Source organism: Pristiophorus japonicus, chromosome 9 (assembly GCF_044704955.1).
Source record: "Pristiophorus japonicus isolate sPriJap1 chromosome 9, sPriJap1.hap1, whole genome shotgun sequence".
Taxonomy (NCBI): domain Eukaryota; kingdom Metazoa; phylum Chordata; class Chondrichthyes; family Pristiophoridae; genus Pristiophorus; species Pristiophorus japonicus.
The window spans coordinates 68,268,174-68,289,115 of NC_091985.1; the positions used below are offsets into that span (position 1 = coordinate 68,268,174).

The following is a 20,942-nucleotide window of genomic DNA, read 5'->3' on the forward strand; positions in this document are numbered from 1 at the left end:
ATGACTCAACGGTCATCAGTGAACCCGGAATTTCCATCATGGACCTGTTCAATAAAAAGTGACTTGCAATTCCCGATATGGCCACTGTCACCCCCAACATGTCAGTCATCCAGCCATCAGGAACAACAGACCCCGCACACTCACCCAAGGCTGGAATCGAACTGAGATGGTCAACGAGGGAGCACAAAGCACCGGACCGTCTCAACCTGTGAAAGACTGATAAGATCTCAGAGGGAGGGTATTGTCATGTATATACAGTCTGTTTGTAGCCACCAGATGGCGTCATTGTTGGAGGCCACTGAGCAGCACGCACATGGTGCTACTCAGGTATAAAAGGCCAGCCATTTTGAGTCAGGCACTTTGGGTCTAAATAAAGCAGAGCCAAGGTTGTACCTTGCATAGTTAAACAGTGCTCAGTTTGTACCTTTATTGCATAACGTAACAGATACACAGAGAAGTACAACAAAAAAGCAAGAAAAAGAGCCCTAATTAGGCAAGAAGAGAAAGGGAGAGAATCAAAAAAGGAAAACCACAGTACAGGGACAGATATAACCTGCAACTTATTCTGAGGAATGCACAGGAAATCCATTGGTATCTCTGAATACATGGATCTATGGCAGACTTCAGAATACACTAGAATAACATTTGAATATTGATGCCTTAGCCAATTAAATATTTATATTAAAGAAATGGTTAAATATAAGGGTATAATGACAGTAATTTCACAAGATTATCAGAACTGAGTGATTCAAAAAAAATGAAATACCATATTTGTAACTCATAATATCTCGGCTTATAAACAAAGTTACTTTGTTCATTTCTGACTGAAAAAATATGGTTCGAACGTACTGTTTTTTCGGCAAATTTGCATTGAATATTTATTTTTAGTTAATTAAATGATACCTCAACGGTGCTGTTGGATAAATTACACGTATATGCTGAAAAACCAAATCTTGTTTCAGTACATCTTTTATCCACGCTCTTATACCATGTCCAGTATCACCTAAAAGACAGAAAACATATAGAATGTTGTGCATTTTTAAGGCAACTGCTATCATCGCAAAAGCGGCACATTATTGCCATTAGAACGTTTTAGAAAGGCTATAAAGTATTTCAACGTAATATGGTTGACAAACCATAGTTCCTTTATTTGCAAAACTCATATTTTTTAAGGACAATCTGTTAGGCTGTTTAGTGTAATAGCAGAGGTGTTGAAACAATCTAACATGCTAGTGTAGCAAAGTGCTGTGTTCCAATGTGGTAGATAGAAGGATCATGCTTGCATTTCCCCATAAATGATTTCTTAATTTGGCTCATCTGGGGAAACAGCAACTGGAACTACTTTAAGAACATAAGAAATAGGAACAGGAGTAGGCCATTTGGCCCCTCGAGCCTATTCCATCATTCAATAAGATCATGGCTGATCTGATCATGGACTCAGCTCCATTTCCCTGCCCGCTCCCCATTACTCCCTTATCACTCAAAAAACTGTCTATCTCCGCCTTAAATATATTCAATGACCCAGCCTCCATAGCTCTCTGGGGCACAGAATACCATAGATTTACAATCCTCAGAAGAAATTTCTCCTCATCCCCAGATTGCCTCGACCTCAGGTAAGCACCTCCCTGCCCATAGGCAGCTTAAAGGCAGCGGCGGCGAGATACTCCAGGAAGCAACGCGAGCAGATTGATGACTGCGACAAAGTGGAACTGGGCGACTACATTAGACGCCACAGAAAAGCAGGGAAGTGATTGGTTGGTGAGTTCTCTCTCCTTTCTTGCTTAATTATTTAATCAACTGTTTTGTAAATTGTAGTAGCGTGTGTTTTACTGAGGGTTAGAATTCTGTGGCATTGGTGGGACTAAAAATAAAACTTAATTAATGAATGAAATATATTAAGATGGCAGGACAGGTGATGTGTCACTGCTGCAACATGTGGGAGCTGGCGGATCCCCACTCAGGTCCACGGTGGTCACGTCTGCGGTAAGTGTCTGCAGCGCGAGGAACTTCGGCTCCGCATTGATGAGCTGGAGGCTGCAGACACTGACACATCAGGGAGGGGGAGAGTTACCTGGACACTGTCTTCCAGGGGATAGTCACACCCCTTCGGTTAACTAACTCAGATTTGGCTAGCGGTCAGGGACAGGAGGATGTGACTACGAGTCAGGAAGGTATGGGGATCTAGGAGGTAGTGATGGAGGAACCTCAGGCCTTGCTCTTGTTCAACAGGTTCGAGACTTTTACTCCGTGTGGCCGAGAGCAGGGTCTGCAGGGAGGATGAACAAACTGACCACAGCACCGTGGTACAGGGGGCCATTCAAGCGGGGGGAGTAAAAAGAAACGTTGTAGTAGTAGGGGACAGTATGATTAGATGGATAGATACAGTTCTCTGCAGCCCGGTGCGAGGATTAAGGACATCTCCTCGGGGCTGAAGAGGAACTTGGAGTGGGAGGGGCTATATCCAGTTGTCATGATCCACGTGGGTACCAACAACATAAGATAGGACAGACAAGAAGGTTCTGCTAAGGGATTATGAGCAGCTCGGGGCTAAATTAAAAAGCAGAACCATAAAGATAATAATCTCTGGATTACTACCTGAGCCACAAGCAAATTTACATAGGTTAAAATCAGATCAAAGAGCTAAACTCGTGGCTCAAAGACTGGTGTCGGAGAAATGGGTTTTGGTTCCTGGGACACTGGCACCAGTACTGGGCTAAGAGGGAGCTGTTCCGTCGGGACGGTCTCCACTTGGAACGTGCTGGGGCTAGGGTCCTGGCAAACCGAATAACTAGGGCTGCAGAGAGAGCTTTAAACTAATTAGTGGGGTGGAGGGTTCAGGTGAGCAGAAACCTAAAAGCTCAAAGATCATCATCATCATAGACAGTCCCTTGGAATTGAGGAAGACTTGCTTCCACTCTTAACATGAGTTCTGAGGTGGCTGTACAGTCCAATACGAGAACCACAGTCTCGGTCACAAGTGGGGAAGATAGTCGTTGAGGGAAGGGGTGGGTGGGACTGGTTTGCCACACGCTTTTTCCGCTGCCTGCCCTTGATTTCTGCATGCTCTCGGCGACGAGACTCGAGGTGCTCAGCGCCCTCCCGGATGCACTTCCTCCACTTAGGGCGGTTTTTGGCCAGAGTCTCTCTGGTGTCAGTGGGGATGTTGCACTTTATCAGGGAGGCTTTGAGGGTGTCCTTGTAATGTTTCCGCTACCCACCTTTGGCTCGTTTGCCGTGAAGGAGTTCGGAGTAGAGCGCTTGCTTTGGGAGTCTCGTGTTTGGCATGCAACTATGTGGCCTGCCCAGCAGAGCTGATCAAGTGTGGTCAGTGCTTCGATGCGGGGGATGTTGGCCTGGTCGAGGACGCTAATGTTGGTGTGTCTATCCTCCCAAGGGATTTGTAGGATCTTGCGGAGACATCGTTGGTGGTATTTCTCCAGCGACTTGAGGTGTCTATTGTACATGGTCCATGTTTCTGAGCCATACAGGAGGGCGGGTATGACTACAGTCCTGTAGACCATGAGCTTGGTATCAGTTTTGAGGGCCTGGTCTTCAAACACTCTTTTCCTCAGGTGGCCGAAAGCTGCACTGGAGGCGGTGTTGGATTTCGTCGTCAATGCCTGCTCTTGTTGATGGGAGGCTCCCGAGATATGGGAAGTGGTCCACGTTGTCCAGGGCCGCGCCGTGGATCTTGATGACTGGGGGACAGTGTTGTGCGGTAAGGACAGGCTGGTGGAGTACCTTTACCTTGCTGATGTTTAGCATAAGGCTTATGCTTTCGTACGCTTCAGTAAATCAACTATGTCCTGGAGTTCAGCCTCTGTATGTGCCCAGACGCAGCCGTCGTCCGCGTACTGTAGCTCAACGACAGAGGTTGGGGTGGTCTTGGACCTGGCCTGGAGACTGCGTAGGTTGAACAGCTTCCCACTGGCTCTGTAGTTTAGTTCCACTCCAGTGGGGAGCTTGTTGACTGTGTGGTGGAGCATGGCAGCGAGGAAGATTGAGGAGAGTTTGGGCGATGACGCAGCCCTGTTTGACACCGATCTGGACGTGGATTGGGTCTGTAATGGATCCGTTGGCAAGGATCACGGTCTGCATGTCGTCGTGGAGCAGGCGGAGGATGGCGATGAACTTTTGGAAGCATCCGAAACAGAGGACGACGCTCCATAGACCCTTGCGGTTGACAGTGTCAAAGGCCTTTGTACGGTCGAAGGAGGTCATGTATAAGGGCTGGTGCTTATTCCTTGCATTTTTCCTGCAGCTGTCGCACTGCAAAAATCATGTCCGTTGTGCCTTGTAGGGGTGAAATCTGCACTCTGACTTCGGGAGGAGCTCCTCAACCACAGGGAGAAGATGGTTGAGGCGGACTTTAGCGACGACCTTCCCGGTGGCTGATAGCAGGGAGATTCCTCTGTAGTTGCCGCAGTCGGACTTGTCCCTTTTTTTTTAAAAAGATAGTCATGACCACTGCATCTCTGAGATCTCGCGGCATGCTCTGCTCTCTCCAGGAGAGAGAGACGAGGTCATATATTCGCGCCAGCAATGCCTCTCCGCCATACTTCAGTGTCTCAGCAGGGATTCATCCGCTCCCGAAGCCTTATTGTTCTTAAGCTGCCTTATGGCTTTTTCTACCTCATGCAGTGTTGGGGTTTTACTGAGGTGGTGGCGAATAGCATGCTGCGGGATGGAGTCGAGAACACTCGAGTCAAAGGCAGAGTCTCGGTTGAGGAGATCTTTGAAGTGCTCCTTCCAGTGGGCCCTGAATGCCTCGATGTCTTTGATGAGTGTTTCCCCGTTCTCGGCCAGCAGTGAGTTGGAGCCTTGGGTGTTTGGGCCGTAGGTGGCCTTGACTGCAATGAAGAATCCTTGCACCTCATGGCTGTTGGCCGGCTGCTGTATCTCCTGTGCTTTCTCCATCCACTACCTGTTCTTTAGGTCCCGGGTTTTTGTTGGATCTCAGCCTTGAGCCATCTGTAATGCTGCTTTGCTGCTCCGGAGTTGGGATTTTGTTTAAAGCTCAGAAATGCCCTCAGTTTGCGATCTTTTAGCTCTTGGATCTCCTGATCATTCTCATCAAACCAATCCTGGTGTTTCCTGATCGACTGACCGAGCCTCTCTTTGCAGCCACTGGTTATGGAGGTCTGGAGGGCAGACGAAGCGCTGTGGGCATTCTGCGTCACGGGGTTATCAAGGCATGCCAGGTTAGCTGTGAGGCGCTGATTGAATAGGGCTCTCTGAGTTGGGTCTTTAAGTGCCCCAGCATTGACTTCTTTGCAGCACTGCTTCTGCTGGCCCCTCTGCTTTGGGGCTATGTTGATGTCAATGACGCATCGGATTAGGTGGTGGTCCGTCCAGCAGTCGTCAGCTCATGTCATGGTGTGGGTGATTCGTACATCCTTGCAATCCTTGGCTTGGACGATGACATAGTCGAGCAGGTGCCAGTGTTTGGAGCGAGTGTGTTGCCACGATGCCTTGTATTTGTCCCTCTGGCAGAACAAGGTGTTGGTGATGACAAGTTCATGTTCTAGACATTTTGTCAGTAGGGTATCGCTGGAGTTGGCTTTCCCTACCCTCTCTCCGTAAATCATGCCTCCCCAGAGGGCTGTGTTTTTGCCGTGGAGGCGGCGTTCTTCCTCTGGTTTCCCTTTCCAGAAGGTGTAACCTCCACCTTGTTCCTTGAGCTAGCCTTCCCCTGCCCGCCGGGTCTCGCTTAGGGCGGCGATGTCGATATCAAAGCGTCTAAGTTCCCGGGCAACTATGGCGGTGCGGCGTTCCGGTCTGTCGCAGTTGGGGTTGTCCATGAGGGTCCTGACGTTCCAGGTCCCAAACTTCATGTTAGAGAAGTGGAAGATGCCTGTGCGTGAGTTCTTTTAACGTGGGGTGGCTGTTGCACACCGGCTACCACACGGGCTTAGCTGAGCAAGGTCTTGATCTAGTGGCAAGGGGGTCTAAGATGACTGGAGACCAGGCACTGCTATATGGGCCTAATTGCCTCCGGCGAGATGTTGGCCGCAGGCTCGGCGCCGAGTAGAATCCTTGATAGTCGGTGGTCCGAAACTTGGCTGGGGGCTGGCATTGGGAGGGTCAGTGGCCCACTGGAGTTCAGGGTGGGGCTCAGGGCGGTCACAGTCATGATGCTCACACGTGCTGGAGGGGGAGAAGGAGAGCTCCTGTTGTCGCTGAAGGAGGTCATTTGTGGGGAAGGAGAGGTCCAACCGTCGTCGAGGAGTGGCCCGATCGCCGCTGGAGGAGTGAAGGCCTGCCGCCACTGAAGGAGTGAAGACCCGCCGCCGCCGCTGAAGGCCCAGACGCCTGGTCGGAGGCTCACCTGCTCGCCGGGTGTCGTCGTGGATCAAGTACCCCGGTCGTCTTCGCTGATAGGTGGTGTGGTGGGAAGCCTGAGATAGGCCCGATCTTGTGGTATTCGCAGGGTTGGGTTTAGAGTAGGGGTTTAAGTGTTTAAGACCCCCTATTAGGGTTTATTAGGACTAGAGGAAGTTTAGTCAGTCGGACAGGGGAGGCTGAGGGTAGTAGCAAATGGTGGTTGTTCAGCAGGGGAGCTCCTTAGGGAGCTGCCACCCCGCGGCCTCAAAGAACAAGGTGAAGGCAATAGAGCAGGGTAGCATTGGGGGAAACGAAAACTGGAGCATGACAGGAAGGGACAGAAATAGAAACTGGGGCCATAGCAGGTGAAAATGGTAAGAAAACACATTTAAAAAACTCTATAACTGAATGCACGCAGCATTCGTAACAAATTAGATGAGCTGTCGGCACAAATAGTTACAAATGGGTATGATCTGGTAGCCATAACAGAGACGTGGTTGCAAAGTGACCAAGAAGGGAACTAAACATTCGGGGGTATTTGACAATTCGGAAGGACAGGCAGAAAGGAAAAGGAGGTGAGGTAGATCTGTTGATAAAGGATGGAATCACTGCAATAGTGAGAAACGGTATTGGTTCAAATGATCAGGATGTTGAAACAGTTTGGGTGGAGATAAGGAATAATAAGGGGAAAAAGTCACTGGTGGGTGTAGTCTATAGGCCCTCTAACAATTCTGTTGGTCGGAGCATAGGCCAAGAAATAAGGGAACAGCAATAATCATGGGTAATTTTAACTTCCATATTGATTGGACAAAGGGAACAGCAATAATCATGGGTGATTTTAACCTCCATATTGATTGGATAAATCAAATTGGTCAGGGTAGCCTTGAGGAAGAGTTGATAAGGGACGGATTCCTTGAGCAATATGTAACGGAACCAACCAGGGGGCAGGCTATCTTAGGTTTGGTCCTGTGTAATGAGACAGAATTAATGAACAATCTCCTAGTAAAGGATCACTTTGGAATGAGTGACCATAGCATGGTTGAATTTCAAATTCAGATGGAGGGTGAAAAAGTTGGATCTCAACCAGCGTACTAAGCTTAAATAATGGAGACTACAAAAGTACAAGAGCACAGTTGACTAAAGTGGACTGGGAAAATAGATTGAAGTGTGGGACAGTTGATGAACAGTGGCGTACATTTATGGAGATAATTTAATACTCTCAAGAAAAATATATTCCAGTGAGGAGGAAAGGGTGTAAAAGAAAAGATAGCCATCCGTGGCAAACTAAAGAAATAAAGGACGGTATCCAATTAAAAACAAGAGCATACAAAGTGGCCAAAACTAGTGGGAGGACAGAAGATTGGGAAGCATTTAAAAGCCAGCAAAGAATGACTAAAAAAAAGATTAAGAAAGGAACGATAGACTATGAAAGTAAACTAGCACAAAATATAAAAACAGATAGCAGGACTTCTCTGCTTTTATACTCTATCCCCCTTGCAATAAAGACCAACATTCCATTTGCCTTCCTGATCACTTGTTGTACCTGCATACTAACTTTTTGTGTTTCATGCACAAGGACTCCCAGGTCTCTCTGTACTGCAGCACTTTGCAATTTTTCTCCATTTAAATTATAATTTGCTTTTCTATTTTTTCTGCCAAAGTAGATAACCTCACATTTTCCAACATTATTCTTCATCTGCCAAATGTTTGTCCACTCACTTAGCCTGTCTATATCCCTTTGCAGAATTGTTTGTGTCCTCCTCAAAATTTGCTTTCCCACCCATCTTTGTATCATCAGCAAACTTGGCTACATTACAATCAGTCCCTTCATCCAAGTTATTAATATAGATTGTAAATGTTATGTCTCAAATAAAGCAATGTGACTGAGTACTGTAGACTTGAGTAAGTGTGATCTTAGTCTCTTTATTCTGACTCCAGAGTGCTGGCACAGCATGGGAGACCTGCTTATATGCAATGCTCCCAAGGGATGCTGGGATCCCTTGGGACTCCAACAGATGCGCCCTCTGGTGACGGTAGAATGCTGGTTACAAGGTGTTGCATACATAACATTATTCCCCCCTCCCCGCCCCCAAAGTCAATAGTACACTTATTTACAGGGTGAGACGATCTGGGGCTTTCCGCTCCGTAGTCGATTGTTTCGGTACAAACACAGGTGCAGGGGAGTTGGTTGGGCCTTCGCTAGGCTGCTGCGCAGCTGGCCTTGCTGGGGATGATGGGTTCAGCTTCGTGGTCAACCGTGATGTTGGTTGCCACTTGTGTGTGTATCGGAGGGTCGAAGTTGTGGTGTCCTTTTTAGGTTGCTCGTGGCTGTCTGTGAATTGCAGTTTGGTTTGGTCCAAATGCTTTCTGTAAGTTGGTCCATTTGCAAGTTTGACCTCAAACACCCTGCCCCCTTCTTTGGCTACGACAGTGACAGCAAGCCCATTTGGGACCATGTCCATAGTTGAGTACAAATACAGGGTCATTGACTTTAATATCGTGTGACAAATTTGCGCGATCATGGTACATGCTTTGTTGATGCTGCCTGATCATCGAGGTCAAGGTGGGTTAGAGAGAGCCTTGTTTTGAGTGCCCTTTTCATGAGCAGTTCGGCAGGGGGAACCCTGGTGAGCCAGTGGGGTCCTGTGCGGTAGCTGAGCAGGACTCGGGACAGACGGGTCTGCAGGGAGCTTTCCGACAAGCGTTTCAAGCTTTGCTTGATGGTTTGCACTGCCCATTCTGCCTGGCCGTTAGATGTGGGCTTGAACGGGGCAGATGTGACATGCTTGATCCCATTGCGGGTCATGAGTTCCTTGAATTCAGCGCAGATGAAGCACGGCCTATTGTCGCTGACAGGGACATCAGGCAGGCCGTGCGTGGCAAACATGGCTCATAGGCTTTCGATAGTGGCAGTGGACGTGCTTACAGACATTATTACATTCAATCTATTTTGAATAAGCATCCACAACAACCAAAAACATTTTGCCTAGAAACGGGCCAGCGAAGTCAACGTGGATCCTAGACCACGGTTAGGAGGACCATGACCACAAACTTAGCGGTGCCTCCCTGGGTGCATTGCTCAGTTGAGGGCAAGTGTTGCATTGGCGCACACAAGACTCCAAATCTGAGTCGATGCCGGGCCACCACACGTGAAATCTGGCTATAGCTTTCATCATTACTATGCCTGGGTGGGTACTGTGTCGGTCACGTATGAACGTTTTCCTGCCTTTCTTAGGCAAAACCACGTGATTACCCCACAAAAGATAGTCCGCCTTATGGACATTTCGTCTTTGCGCCGCTGAAATGGCTTGATCTTCTTGCATCTCCATTGGGACGCTGGACCAGCTCCCATGGAGAACACAGTTTTTTTTTTACAAAGGACAGTAAAGGATCCTGGCTGGTCCAGGTCCTGATCTGGCAGGCCGTAAAGGGTGACACTTCGTTTTCAAATGCATCCATCGCCAAGAGCAAATCTGCAGGCTGTGCCATTTCCACCGCGGTGATGGGCAATGGTCACCGACTGAGAGTATCAGCACAGTTCTCTGTGCCTGGCCTGTGACGAATTACATAGTTATATGCAGATAGCGTGAGTGCCCATCTTTAGATGCAAGCAGAGACATTGGTATTAACACCTTTGCTCTCTGAGAAAAGCGATATGAGTGGTTTATGGCCAGTTTTAACTCGAACTTAAGCCCAAACAGATACTGGTGCATTTTTTTCACCCCGTAAACGCATGCCAGAGCTTCTTTTTCAATCATACTGTAGGCCCTTTCGGCCTTGGACAAACTCCTGGATGCATAAGCGACCGGTTGCAATGTTGCCGATTCGTTTGCTTGTTGTAACGCACACCTGACCCCGTACAAAAACGCATCGCAAGCTAGCACTAAACGTTTACATGAGTCATACAGAACAAGCAGTTTGTTGGAGCATACAGATTTCTGGCGTTCTCAAAAGCAGTTTCTTGTGATTTCCCCCATACCCAGTCATCTCCCTTGCGTAGCAACACATAGAGGTTCTAGCAAGGTGCTTAACCCGGGTAGGAAATCACCAAAATAATTGAGGAGTCCCAGGAACGACTGCAGCTCCGTCACGTTCTGTGGTCTCGGCGTGTTCTTGATGGCCTCCATCTTGGCATCGGTGGGTCTGATGCCGTTTGCCGTGATTCTTCTCCCCAAGAACTCGACCTCTGGCACCAGGAAAACACACTTCGAGCGTTTCAACCCGAGTCCCACACGATCTAGCCGATTTAGAACCTCTTCCAGGTTCTGCAAGTGTTCGATGGTGTCCCGACCTGTGATCACTATGTCGTCCTGGAAAACCACGGTGCGCAGATCCGACTTTAGCAGACTCTCCATGTTCCTTTGAAAAATCACCGCGGCCGATCAAATCCCAAACGGGCATCTATTGTAGATGAACAGACCATTGTGCGTGTTGATGCAGGTGAGGCCTTTCGAAGATTCCACCACCTCCTGCGTTATGTAGGCCGAGGTCAGGTCCAACTTGGTGAACGTCTTCCCTCCTGCCAGTGTCACAAATAGGTCGGCTGTCTGGTTCTGCAGCAAAAAACGGTTAATCGTTACTTTATAGTCCCCACAAATTCTGACCGTGCCATCACCCTTGAGAACCGGAACGATCGAACTGGCTCACTCGTTGCAGCCTGTCCAGCTCGATCTCCACTTTCTCTCGCACGTGCCTTGTGGTGGATGGGTTGTGTACCGGGAACCAAGTGGATCTGCACCTTCGCCCCAGAGAAATTTCCGATGCTTGACTCAAACAACGACGGGAACTTGCTCAAAACCTGGGCACATTAAGTGTCGTCGACGGACGAATGCGCTCGGATGTCGTCCCAGTTCCAGCGGATTTTTCCCAGCCAGCTTCTGCCAAACGGTGTGGGGCCATCTCCTGGTACAATCCATAGTGGTAGTTCCTGCACCGCTCCATCATAGGAGACTTTTACTGCTGCACTGCCAATTACAGGATCAGCTCTTTCGGGTAAGTTCTCAGCTTGGTAAGTATATGGCTCAGCTTGGGCCTTTGTACCTTGTTGCACCACAGCCTCTCGGCTCATGATAGACTGACTCGCACCCGTGTCCAATTCCATGGATACTGGAATTCCGTTCAGTTCAACTTTTAACATGATCGGTGGACATTTCGTGGTGAAGGTGTACACCCCGTTCACTTCTGCCTCCTCGGTTCGAGTCTCTAGTTCAGTTTGATCCGCCATGGATTGGTCTTCCTCTGCAATGTGGTAGTTTGCAGGATTTGCAGCTCGTCTGCACATTCACTGGAGGTGTTGCATTGTTCCACAGACTTTGCACACAGTGTTTGAAGCGGCATTGATGGGCTCGATGATCACCTCCGCAGCGCCAACAAGGTGTTAATTGCCTCGCATTCACACTTGATGGCTGACTCAGTCATCTGAGGTCATGCAGCTGCAGGCGTGTACGTTCTGCCATATGCATTCCTGCCTAAAAACGACATTACTTTGTGTACAGTACTTGCCGATGCATCTTTATGCTGCAAAATTGTTTTGGCGTTATTGCTGGTGGACATAAAAGCCTGGACTATCATTATGACTTTGCTCAGGTTCGGTGTTTCAACAATCAATAGTTTGCGAAGGATAACCTCATGGTCAATGCCAAGCACAAAAATATCTCTTAGCATTTGCTCCAGGAATCCAGCGAATTCGTAATGTCTTGCAAGGCGCATTAGTTCGGTGACGTAGCTCGCCTCTTCCTGGCCTTCAGACTGTTATGATGTATAAAATCGATACTTTGCCATCAGAACGCTCTGCTTCGGATTTAGGTGCTCCAGACCAACGTACAGTTCTTCATACGATTTTGTTATTGGTTTCACCGGAGCAAGAAGATTCTTCATGAGGCCATAGGTTGTTGCCCCACAGACAGTGAGGAGGATCGCCCATCGTTTGGCAGCGTTCCCATTCCCTTCCAGCTCGTTGGCCACAAAGTATTGGTTGAGTTCGCCACGAAGGCTTCCCAATCATCACCTCCTGAGAATTTCTCCAGGATATCAACAGTTCTCTGCATTTTCGCGTGATGGTTCATTATCTATTACTCGTCGCCAGTTATTATGTCTCAAATAAAGCAATGTGACTGAGTACTGTAGACTTGAGTAAGTGTGACCTTAGTCTCTTTATTCTGACTCCAGAGTGCTGGCACAGCATGGGAGGCCTGCTTATATGCAATGCTCCCAAGAGATGCTGGAATCCCTTAGGCCTCCAACAGATGCGCCCTCTGGTGGCGGTAGAATGCTGGTTACAAGGTGTTGCATACATAACAGTAAATAGTTGAAGACCCAGCACCAATCCCTGCAGCACCCCATTAGTCACTGTCTGCCAACCAGAAAATGATCTATTTATCCCGACTCTCTGTTTTCTGTTAGTTAGCCAATCTTCTATCCATGCTAATATATTACCCCCAACCGCGTGAGCTTTTATCTTGTGCAGCAACCTCTTATGTGGCACCTGATCGGATGCCTTCTGGAAATCCAAATACACCACATCCTCTGGTTCCCCATTATCCACCGTTTCCCCCTTATCCACCCTGTTCGTTACATCCTCAAAGAGCTCCAGCAAATTTGTCAAACATGATTTCCCTTTCAGGAAACCATGTTGACTCTGCTTGATTGAATCATGCTTTTCCAAATGTCCTGCTACTGCTTCCTTAATAATGAACTCCAGCATTTTCCCAATGACAGATGTTAGGCTAACTGGTATATAGTTTCCTGCTTTTTGTCTGCCTCCTTTTTAATAGGGGCATACATTTGTGGTTTTCCAATCTGCTGGGACCTCTCCAGAATCCAGGGAATTTTGGTAAATTACAACCAATGCATCCACTACCTCTGCAGCCACTTCTCTTAAGACCCCAGGATGTAAGCCATCAGGTCCAGGGGACTTGTCTGCCATTAGTCCCATTATTTTACCAAGTGCTACTTCATTAGTGATAGTGATTGTATTAAGTTCCTCCCTCCCCATAGCCCCTTGATTTCTACTATTGGGATGTTTTTAGTGTCTTCAACATGAAGACTGATACAAAATATTTGTTCAACGTCTCTGCCATTTCTCTGTTCTCCATTATTAATTCCCCAGTCTCATCCTCCAGGGGACCAACATTCACTTTCGCCACTCTTTTCCTTTTATGTACCTGTAGAAACTCTTACTATCTGTTTTTATATTTCGTACTAGTTTACTTTCATAATCTATCTTCCCTCTCAATCATTTTTTTAATCACTCTCTGCTGGCTTTTAAAAATTTTCTCACACAAAAGTCAAAAAATGAGCTTAAGTTGCTCCCGTATATCTCTCAGCAACTAGTCATAGAAGAGCACTGCTAGAGACGCAGAAGAAAGTGAACTCCTCAGCATTTTAGTTGGCAATGTGCAGTGGGAACTGTAACATATTTATAAATATAAAAACTATTTTAAAGGTTACATATTCCAGGCTTTAGTTATAAGGAGAGACTACAGAAATTATAATTATTTTCATTAGAATAAATCAGATTAAGAGGGGATCTGATAGATGTGCACAAAGCTGGGTGGTTTTTTGAGGTAAACAAGGAAAAACTATTTCCACTGGTCAATGAGTTAACAACTAGAGGGCATAAATTATCACCAAAAGAATGAAGTGAAATGTTAGGACAATTTTTTTTAATGTAGTGAGCTGTTCTGACATGGAATGCTCCACTAGCAACAGTGGTGGACACAGCATCCATAATAGTTTTTATGAGGAAATTAAATAATTATTTGAAAAAGAAATATATAAAAGGAAATGGAGAAAGGGCAGTGAATGGGACTAAATTGATAGCTCTGAGAGCTGGCATAAGCACAACAGCCTTTCTGTTAGTCTAGCCGCATTCTTTGGATCTGAGTTGAGAAAGAACAAAGGACACTTGAATCTTTATATCTTTCTTCAATTGCCACAATTTGGGGATTTTACACTGGAGATGTTCTCGAGTTTGCGTCAATACTACTCCCGTAAGTGGATCTCGAGCTCCCTACGGTCTGGACTGCATCTTTTTCTTCCCATAATCTAGATAGCATGACTCAGGATTGTAACTGAGAACCAATACTCTGTTAATCAGCTACTGGAATGTAATGTGTGCCACCACGTCAATTCTCCTCTTTATGAACGATGGACTGGATAAACACTCTTACCAAATCGAGACAATGCCTTTGAACCAACAAATGTTATATACAAGATAGATGAACAAACAGTACACAAATTCACACAGTAAACTATATTTCTCTTGGACTCCTTGTTAAATAAAATGGTTTCTCTCTAAACATGGGCTCCAAAACAGGCCAATTACCAGTTTAATTCTTCTTAACTATGTTGGTTCAGGCTTTAAAACACAGCCTTTTGGCTGCCAACTGGGAGCTTCTTGCACTCTCTGACTGCCCACTTAAAAATAAAACTGAGCCCTACCAATATCAATTTCAGAAATTAGTCACTGTCCACTGAGTTGTCATTCACAAAAAAAATCAAAATGGGCAAAAATCCATTTTGCCACATTCAATAATAGTAAAGGTCCAATGCAGAATACATCTGTTGCAAATAGGGCATGTGCCAAACAGTTGTCCTTCATAATTCCTAGCTATGCAACATCCTAGAGAGGTGTCCATTTCATGGCAGCAACAACTATTTACCAAATTCTCTCATACTCAGAACGAGATTAGGCAGTTGATGAGCAAGTCTGATACTGGATATGGCCATCTAGAACATCAAGGTGGTTGAAATATCACAAACTGCCCTGTATAGGTATTACATTATGCTACAGCTCTATGTCCTTCATATAGCTAATAAGGAAGCAGAGAGACCTGGGATGACAGCTGTTGAATGCATTACTTGGAGGCCATGTATGTGAACACAAATTCATATCTAGGCTTAGGTATCTACCATGACTGAATTACAAAGAGACAAGCAGCTGCTGCTGCGAAAGTTCAGCAGCTTCAGCTGGTGGAACCATCACTTGATGAGGTGCGTCTGTCGATAAAAGAATCAGCGGGACGGTGGCAAAGTTCTCTCACATTTTACAATAAATTGTGCTACATGCCATGCATGCTCGTGAGAAGCTCCTCTTACCTGCTGCCTACCTAGTGAGGGCTCAAATCCACAATTGTACACTATCTAATAACCAACTTATAACCTTGGGCTGGAGGTAGTGATGGTGTAGACGTAGGGTCTCTTTAATGTTGTAATGGCTCCAGATTGCATGTCTGGCAATGGAATCAACTCAATCTTCCCGAGCAAATTCAGTAATTTAATACCTTAGTGAGTCAGGTCCAATGCATCAAGGGCACTATGGATGACTAACTAGCTAGGTTACCTTGTTAATGGGATCTGGAATTCTTCTATACCGTGTTTGGGAAAATGTTGGAGTCCATTATTATAGAAGCAGTAGCAGGACATTTGGAAAAGCAAAATTCGGTCAGGCAGAATCAGCACGGATTTATGAAGGTGAGGTCATGTTTGACAAATTTGCTGGAGTTCTTTGAGGATGTAACGAACAGGGTGGATAAAGGGGAACCAGTGGATGTGGTGTATTTGGACTTTCAGAAGGCATTTGACAAAGTGCCACATAAAAGGTTACTGCACAAGGTAAAAAATTCACAGGGTTGGGGGTAACATATTAGCATGGAAGAGGATTGGCTAACTAACAGAGAGTCGGGATAAATGGTTCATTCTCTGGTTGGCAACCAGCAACTAGTGGGGTGCCGCAGGGATCAGTGCTGGGACCCCAACTATTTACAATCTATATTAACGACTTGGAAGAAGGGACTGAGTGTAACATGGCCAAGTTTGCTGACGATACAAAGATGGGAGGAAACGCAAAGTGTGAGGAGGACACAAAAAAATCTGCAAAAGGATATAGACAGGCTAAGTGAGTAGGCAAAAATTTGGCAGATGGAGTATAATGTTGGAAAGTGTGAGGTCATGCACTTTGGCAGAAAAAAAATCAAAGAGCAAGTTATTATTTAAAGGGAGAAAGATTGCAAAGTGTCACAGTACAGCAGGACCTGGGGGTACTTGTGCATGAAACACAAAAGGATAGTATGCAGGTACAGCAAGTGATCAGGAGGGCCAATGGTATCTTGGCCTTTATTGCAAAGGGGATGGAGTATAAAAGCAGGGAAGTCTTGCTACAGCTATACAAGGTATTGGTGAGGCCACACCTGGAATACTGTGTGCAGTTTTGGTTTCCATATTTACGAAAGGATATACTTGCTTTGGAGGCTGTTCAGAGAAGGTTCACTAGGGTGATTCCAGGGATGAGGGGGTTGACTTATGAGGAAAGGTTGAGTAGGTTGGGCCTCTACTCGTTGGAGTTCAGAAGAATAGAAACATAGAAAATAGGTGCAGGAGCAGGCCATTCGGACCTTCGAGCCTGCACCACCATTCAATATGATCATGCAACTTCAGTACCCCATTCCTGCTTTCTCTCCAATACCCCTTAATTCCTTTGGCAGCAAGGACCATATCTAACTCTTTTTTGAATATATCTAACGAACTGGCCTCAACAACTTTATGCGGTAGAGAATTCCACAGGTTAACCACTCTGAGTGAAGAAGTTTCTCCTCATCTCGGTCCTAAATGGCATACCCCTTATTCTTAAGACTGTGACCCCTGGTTCTGGACTTCCGCAACACTCTGAACATTCTTCCTGCATCTAACCTGTCCAACCCGCCAGAATTTTATATGTTTCTATGAGATCCCCTCTCATTCTTCTAAACTCCAGTGGATACAAGCCCAGTTGATCCAGTCTCTCCTCATATGTCAGTCATGCCATCCCTGGAATCAATCTGGTGAACCTTTGCTGTACTCCCTCAATAGCAAAAATGTCCTTCCTCAGATTAGGAGACCAAAACTGAACACAATATAACATAAGAACATAAGAATTAGGAACAGGAGTAGGCCATCTAGCCCCTCGAGCCTGCTCCGCCATTCAACAAGATCATGGCTGATCTGGCCATGGACTCAGCTCCACTTACCCGCCCGCTCCCCATAACCCTTAATTACCTTATTGGTTAAAAATTTATCTATCTGTGACTTGAATACATTCAATGAGCTAGCCTCAACTGCTTCCTTGAGCAGAGAATTCCACAGATTCACAACCCTCTGGGAGAAGAAATTCCTTCTCAACTCGGTTTTAATTTGGCTCCCCCGTATTTTGAGGCTGTGCCCCCTAGTTCTAGTCTCCCCGACCAGTGAAAACAACCTCTCTGCCTCTATCTTGTCTATCCCTTTCATTATTTTAAATGTTTCTATAAGATCACCCTTCATCCTTCTGAACTCCAACGAGTAAAGACCCAGTCTACTCAATCTATCATCATAAGGTAACCCCCTCATCTCCGGAATCAGCCTAGTGAATCGTCTCTGAACCCCCTCCAAAACTAGTATATCCTTCCTTAAGTAAGGTGAACAAAACTGCACGCAGTAGTCCAGGTGCGGCCTCACCAATACCCTATACAGTTGCAGCAGGACCTCCCTGCTTTTGTACTCCATCTCTCTCGCAATGAAGGCCAACATTCCATTCGCCTTCCTGATTACCTGCTGCACCTGCAAACTAACTTTTTGGGATTCATGATGGTCTAGTGGTTAGGAATTGGCGCTCTCACGGCCGTGACCCGGGTTCCATTCCCAGTCAGGGAAATTCAAAACCTTATTCCCCTTTTATAGGGGGCACTTGGAGAAAAATTCAATTCTGTGCCAAAAAAAAAAATGGCATTGTAAATGTTGGTGATTCCCCCAGATCGGGGGGCACGATTTAATGTTTTTTCCGTTAACTCCCTAAAAGAGTGTCATGCATCAATGGTGGAGCAGTGGAGGCGTGTCCTGCTCAGTTGGAGCTGAGAGCAGTGAGGAGAGCAGCTATCAACTTTTGCTCCTGCCTGGAGAGCCCTGAGACCAGCCCAGGAAAAGAAGGAAGAAAGGGGCTTCAACACCAACTTTTATCCAGAGGGAGAGGAGGAGAACGAAAACTTTTCAACATTTTTTACCATTCTGCAAGGAGTTGGAGAGAGGGGGAAAAACCAACAACATCCAGTGTGGAAGGAGGGAGACTCTACATCTTCTACAGGTGGGTGTGGGTGCATTTCCCAAAAAGACTTTGTTGTATCGGTGGGGGGAGGAAAGAAGACCACTGAGGGCCGGAACATCGCGGGGGGTGTGTGTGTGTGTGGTAGTGTGCGTGGGGGCCGTGCTTACAACTAGGCCCCCCCCCACAATTGGAACCCCCCCCACATTTGCTTAGCCTGGGATAGCTGGAGCTACCAGGCTGAAGATTCTTTAATCACCCAATTAACATCGTTAAGAGTGTGTGCCTGGTGGCTCTAGCTATCCCAGGTGAAGACGTCTTCTCCCCTCACCTGAAGACCATCCCAAAGACTGTGTTTTTTGTGTGTTTTTGCCATCTGGGGAGTGCACCCACCCACAGCTGCGAGGGGAGACCTGCCCTCGCAGTCCCCCCCCCCCCTTCCCACCCCCCTCTCTCTTTCTCTGCTACTCTGTTTCTCCCCTCTCTCTCTGAGGCCTCTTTCTTCCAAATTAATAAAAAAAAACCATTTAAGACAACTGAGCAGAGGGAGCAAGGCCCCTCCCCAATTACCAACTAGGGGAGAGGTGCCTCGTTAAGGGCTCCTCTGCTCAGTTTATATACGAGGCCTAATTAAGACCATTAAGGCCTGTGACTTTGGGGTGGGTGTAGCCCTTAAAGGGACCCCGTGATGGCGACCCCATCCACGCCGGTGGCAGGGCCAGCAAGGACGTATGCGCAGGCGGTGTCCACATCCACGGCACCTCCTGCGCCACCCGCTGCCCTGCCACCTTTTACAATTATAACCAGGAAACACGGGGTCAAGAGCTACACTCACCCCACAATGAGCATCGAGGAGTGCGTGCGGGCGATGGCTGGGGTAGTCGGCCCCTCGGCCATTGTCGCAGCCTCCAAGATGTCTGGGAAGGCCGTGTTCTTCCTGGGGTCGGAGCGGGCGGTGTCCCTGGCCCTTGAAAAGGGCCTCACGGTGGGCGGGACGTTCCTGCCGGTGGACCCTCTCGAGGCCACCGCGCAGAGGGTCATCGTGTCAAACGTCCCGCCCTTTGTTTCCGCTGAGCTCCTCCTCCCTCACCTACAACAACTGGGGGAGGTAAGGTCAGGGATCAACCCCATACCGCTCGGCCTCAGGGAGAACAGCCTGCGCCACGTGTTCTCCTTCCGCCGCCAGCTCTTTGTCCGGCTGGCACGGGAGGAGACGACGGAGGGATCATTTAATGTGGTGCACGAGGGGACTGCCTACCGCGTCTTCTGGACGTCGGACGGCGTGCGGTGCCATGCCTGCAAGGAGGTGGGGCACGTTCGCAAGAACTGCCCCGCCTCCAAGGCTGCCAAACCACCGAAGGCGGCCAAGGCTGGCGCCGCCGCCACCCCTCCCCCTAGCTGCGTCCGCGAGCCGGGAGCCATGGGTGCGCGGGCATCGTCGGAGGCCTTTGTTTTCAGGGCCTCCGGCGGGGGGGAGGGAGAGCGTCCGACCGGAAGGAAGGCGCGGAAGAAGACAAAACATCCAGAGGCGGGTCCCCTCGGTGCGCCAGACAATTTGACCACCGCGCTCAGCCCAACCCAGTCACCGGCGAGCGCGGGGTGCCCCGAGCCCGGGCCCTTGAATAACACCACAGAGGGGCCCAGGCGCGGGCAAGAAAAGGAAAAGGGGGGGGCGGAGCGGGAGGCCTCGGCAGACATGGGGGTCTCCCTGCCTCCGCGCGCCCCCAGGAACAAAAGGAGGCGCGGCTCCGATGAGGCGGAGGGGGAACAACATCCCTCCGCGGAGGAGTCGGTGCCCGCCGCGTGTCCCGCGTCCCCCACCAGCGCTCCCAAATTGCGCTGCAGGCGCGAAGAGTCTGTCCCCGGGGAGGGTGAGGCAGTCGAGGCTGCCCAGCCGCTGCCTCCTGGGGATGGCATGGAAGATCTGCCTGTCGTGGGGGGCGTGGGGACCGCGGAGGAATGCGTAGCCGCCGGGCCGGGCGTCCCGGGGACTGAGGCGGGCGGGGCCGAAAAGGCCGAACCTGAGCCCGCCCAGCCAATACCCAACTTCCCCCGGGAGTCGCTCGACCCGGCAGAAACACAATTTAGTGATTTTAATGACACTGCAGATGCTGGGCCGGGGGGTGGCAGCGGGGAGGGGGAGGAACACCCACCCTCGCCTCTTACTTTGGAGCTGGAGCACTTGGGGAGTCTGGGGATCTCCTATGGCCGGGTCTCTCCTTGTTCTCCGGTTCCTGGGGCGGAGGGGGAACCCCTTCCGCTGTCATTTCCCGGCCCAGCACCATTTTTAAAAGAGCCCAGTGGGGACTCCTCTGCCGACGATCCTGGGGGTGGGATCGGGGCAGAGCCAGGGCCGGTTGGAGCGGCCGGTTCATTTGCCGTACCTTGTGCGGTCGATGGGCCGGCTGCTGGTGGCCACCTCCCGGAGGAGGACGGGGACTCGGTGGGGGACGCGGGAGAAGAACTAGAGACCACCGCCAGGGAGGCGGTGGATCTGCTCGCGGCCGCCGCTGAGACCCTCCTCATTCCTGCAAAGGAACTCCGGGACTTTTTGGCCCAGAGCCGG

General features: G+C 48.5%; 1 protein-coding gene across 1 annotated transcript in view; it reads right to left on the minus strand.

Moving 5' to 3' along the window:
• lyplal1 (lysophospholipase like 1) overlaps positions 1-20,942 on the minus strand; it is a 66,906-nt gene that overhangs the window by 24,444 nt on the left and 21,520 nt on the right. Inside the window, exon 2 of the mRNA XM_070889438.1 lies at positions 904-1,003. Within this exon, the coding sequence (XP_070745539.1) occupies positions 904-1,003 (100 nt within the window). The remainder of the gene's footprint in view (positions 1-903; positions 1,004-20,942) is intronic.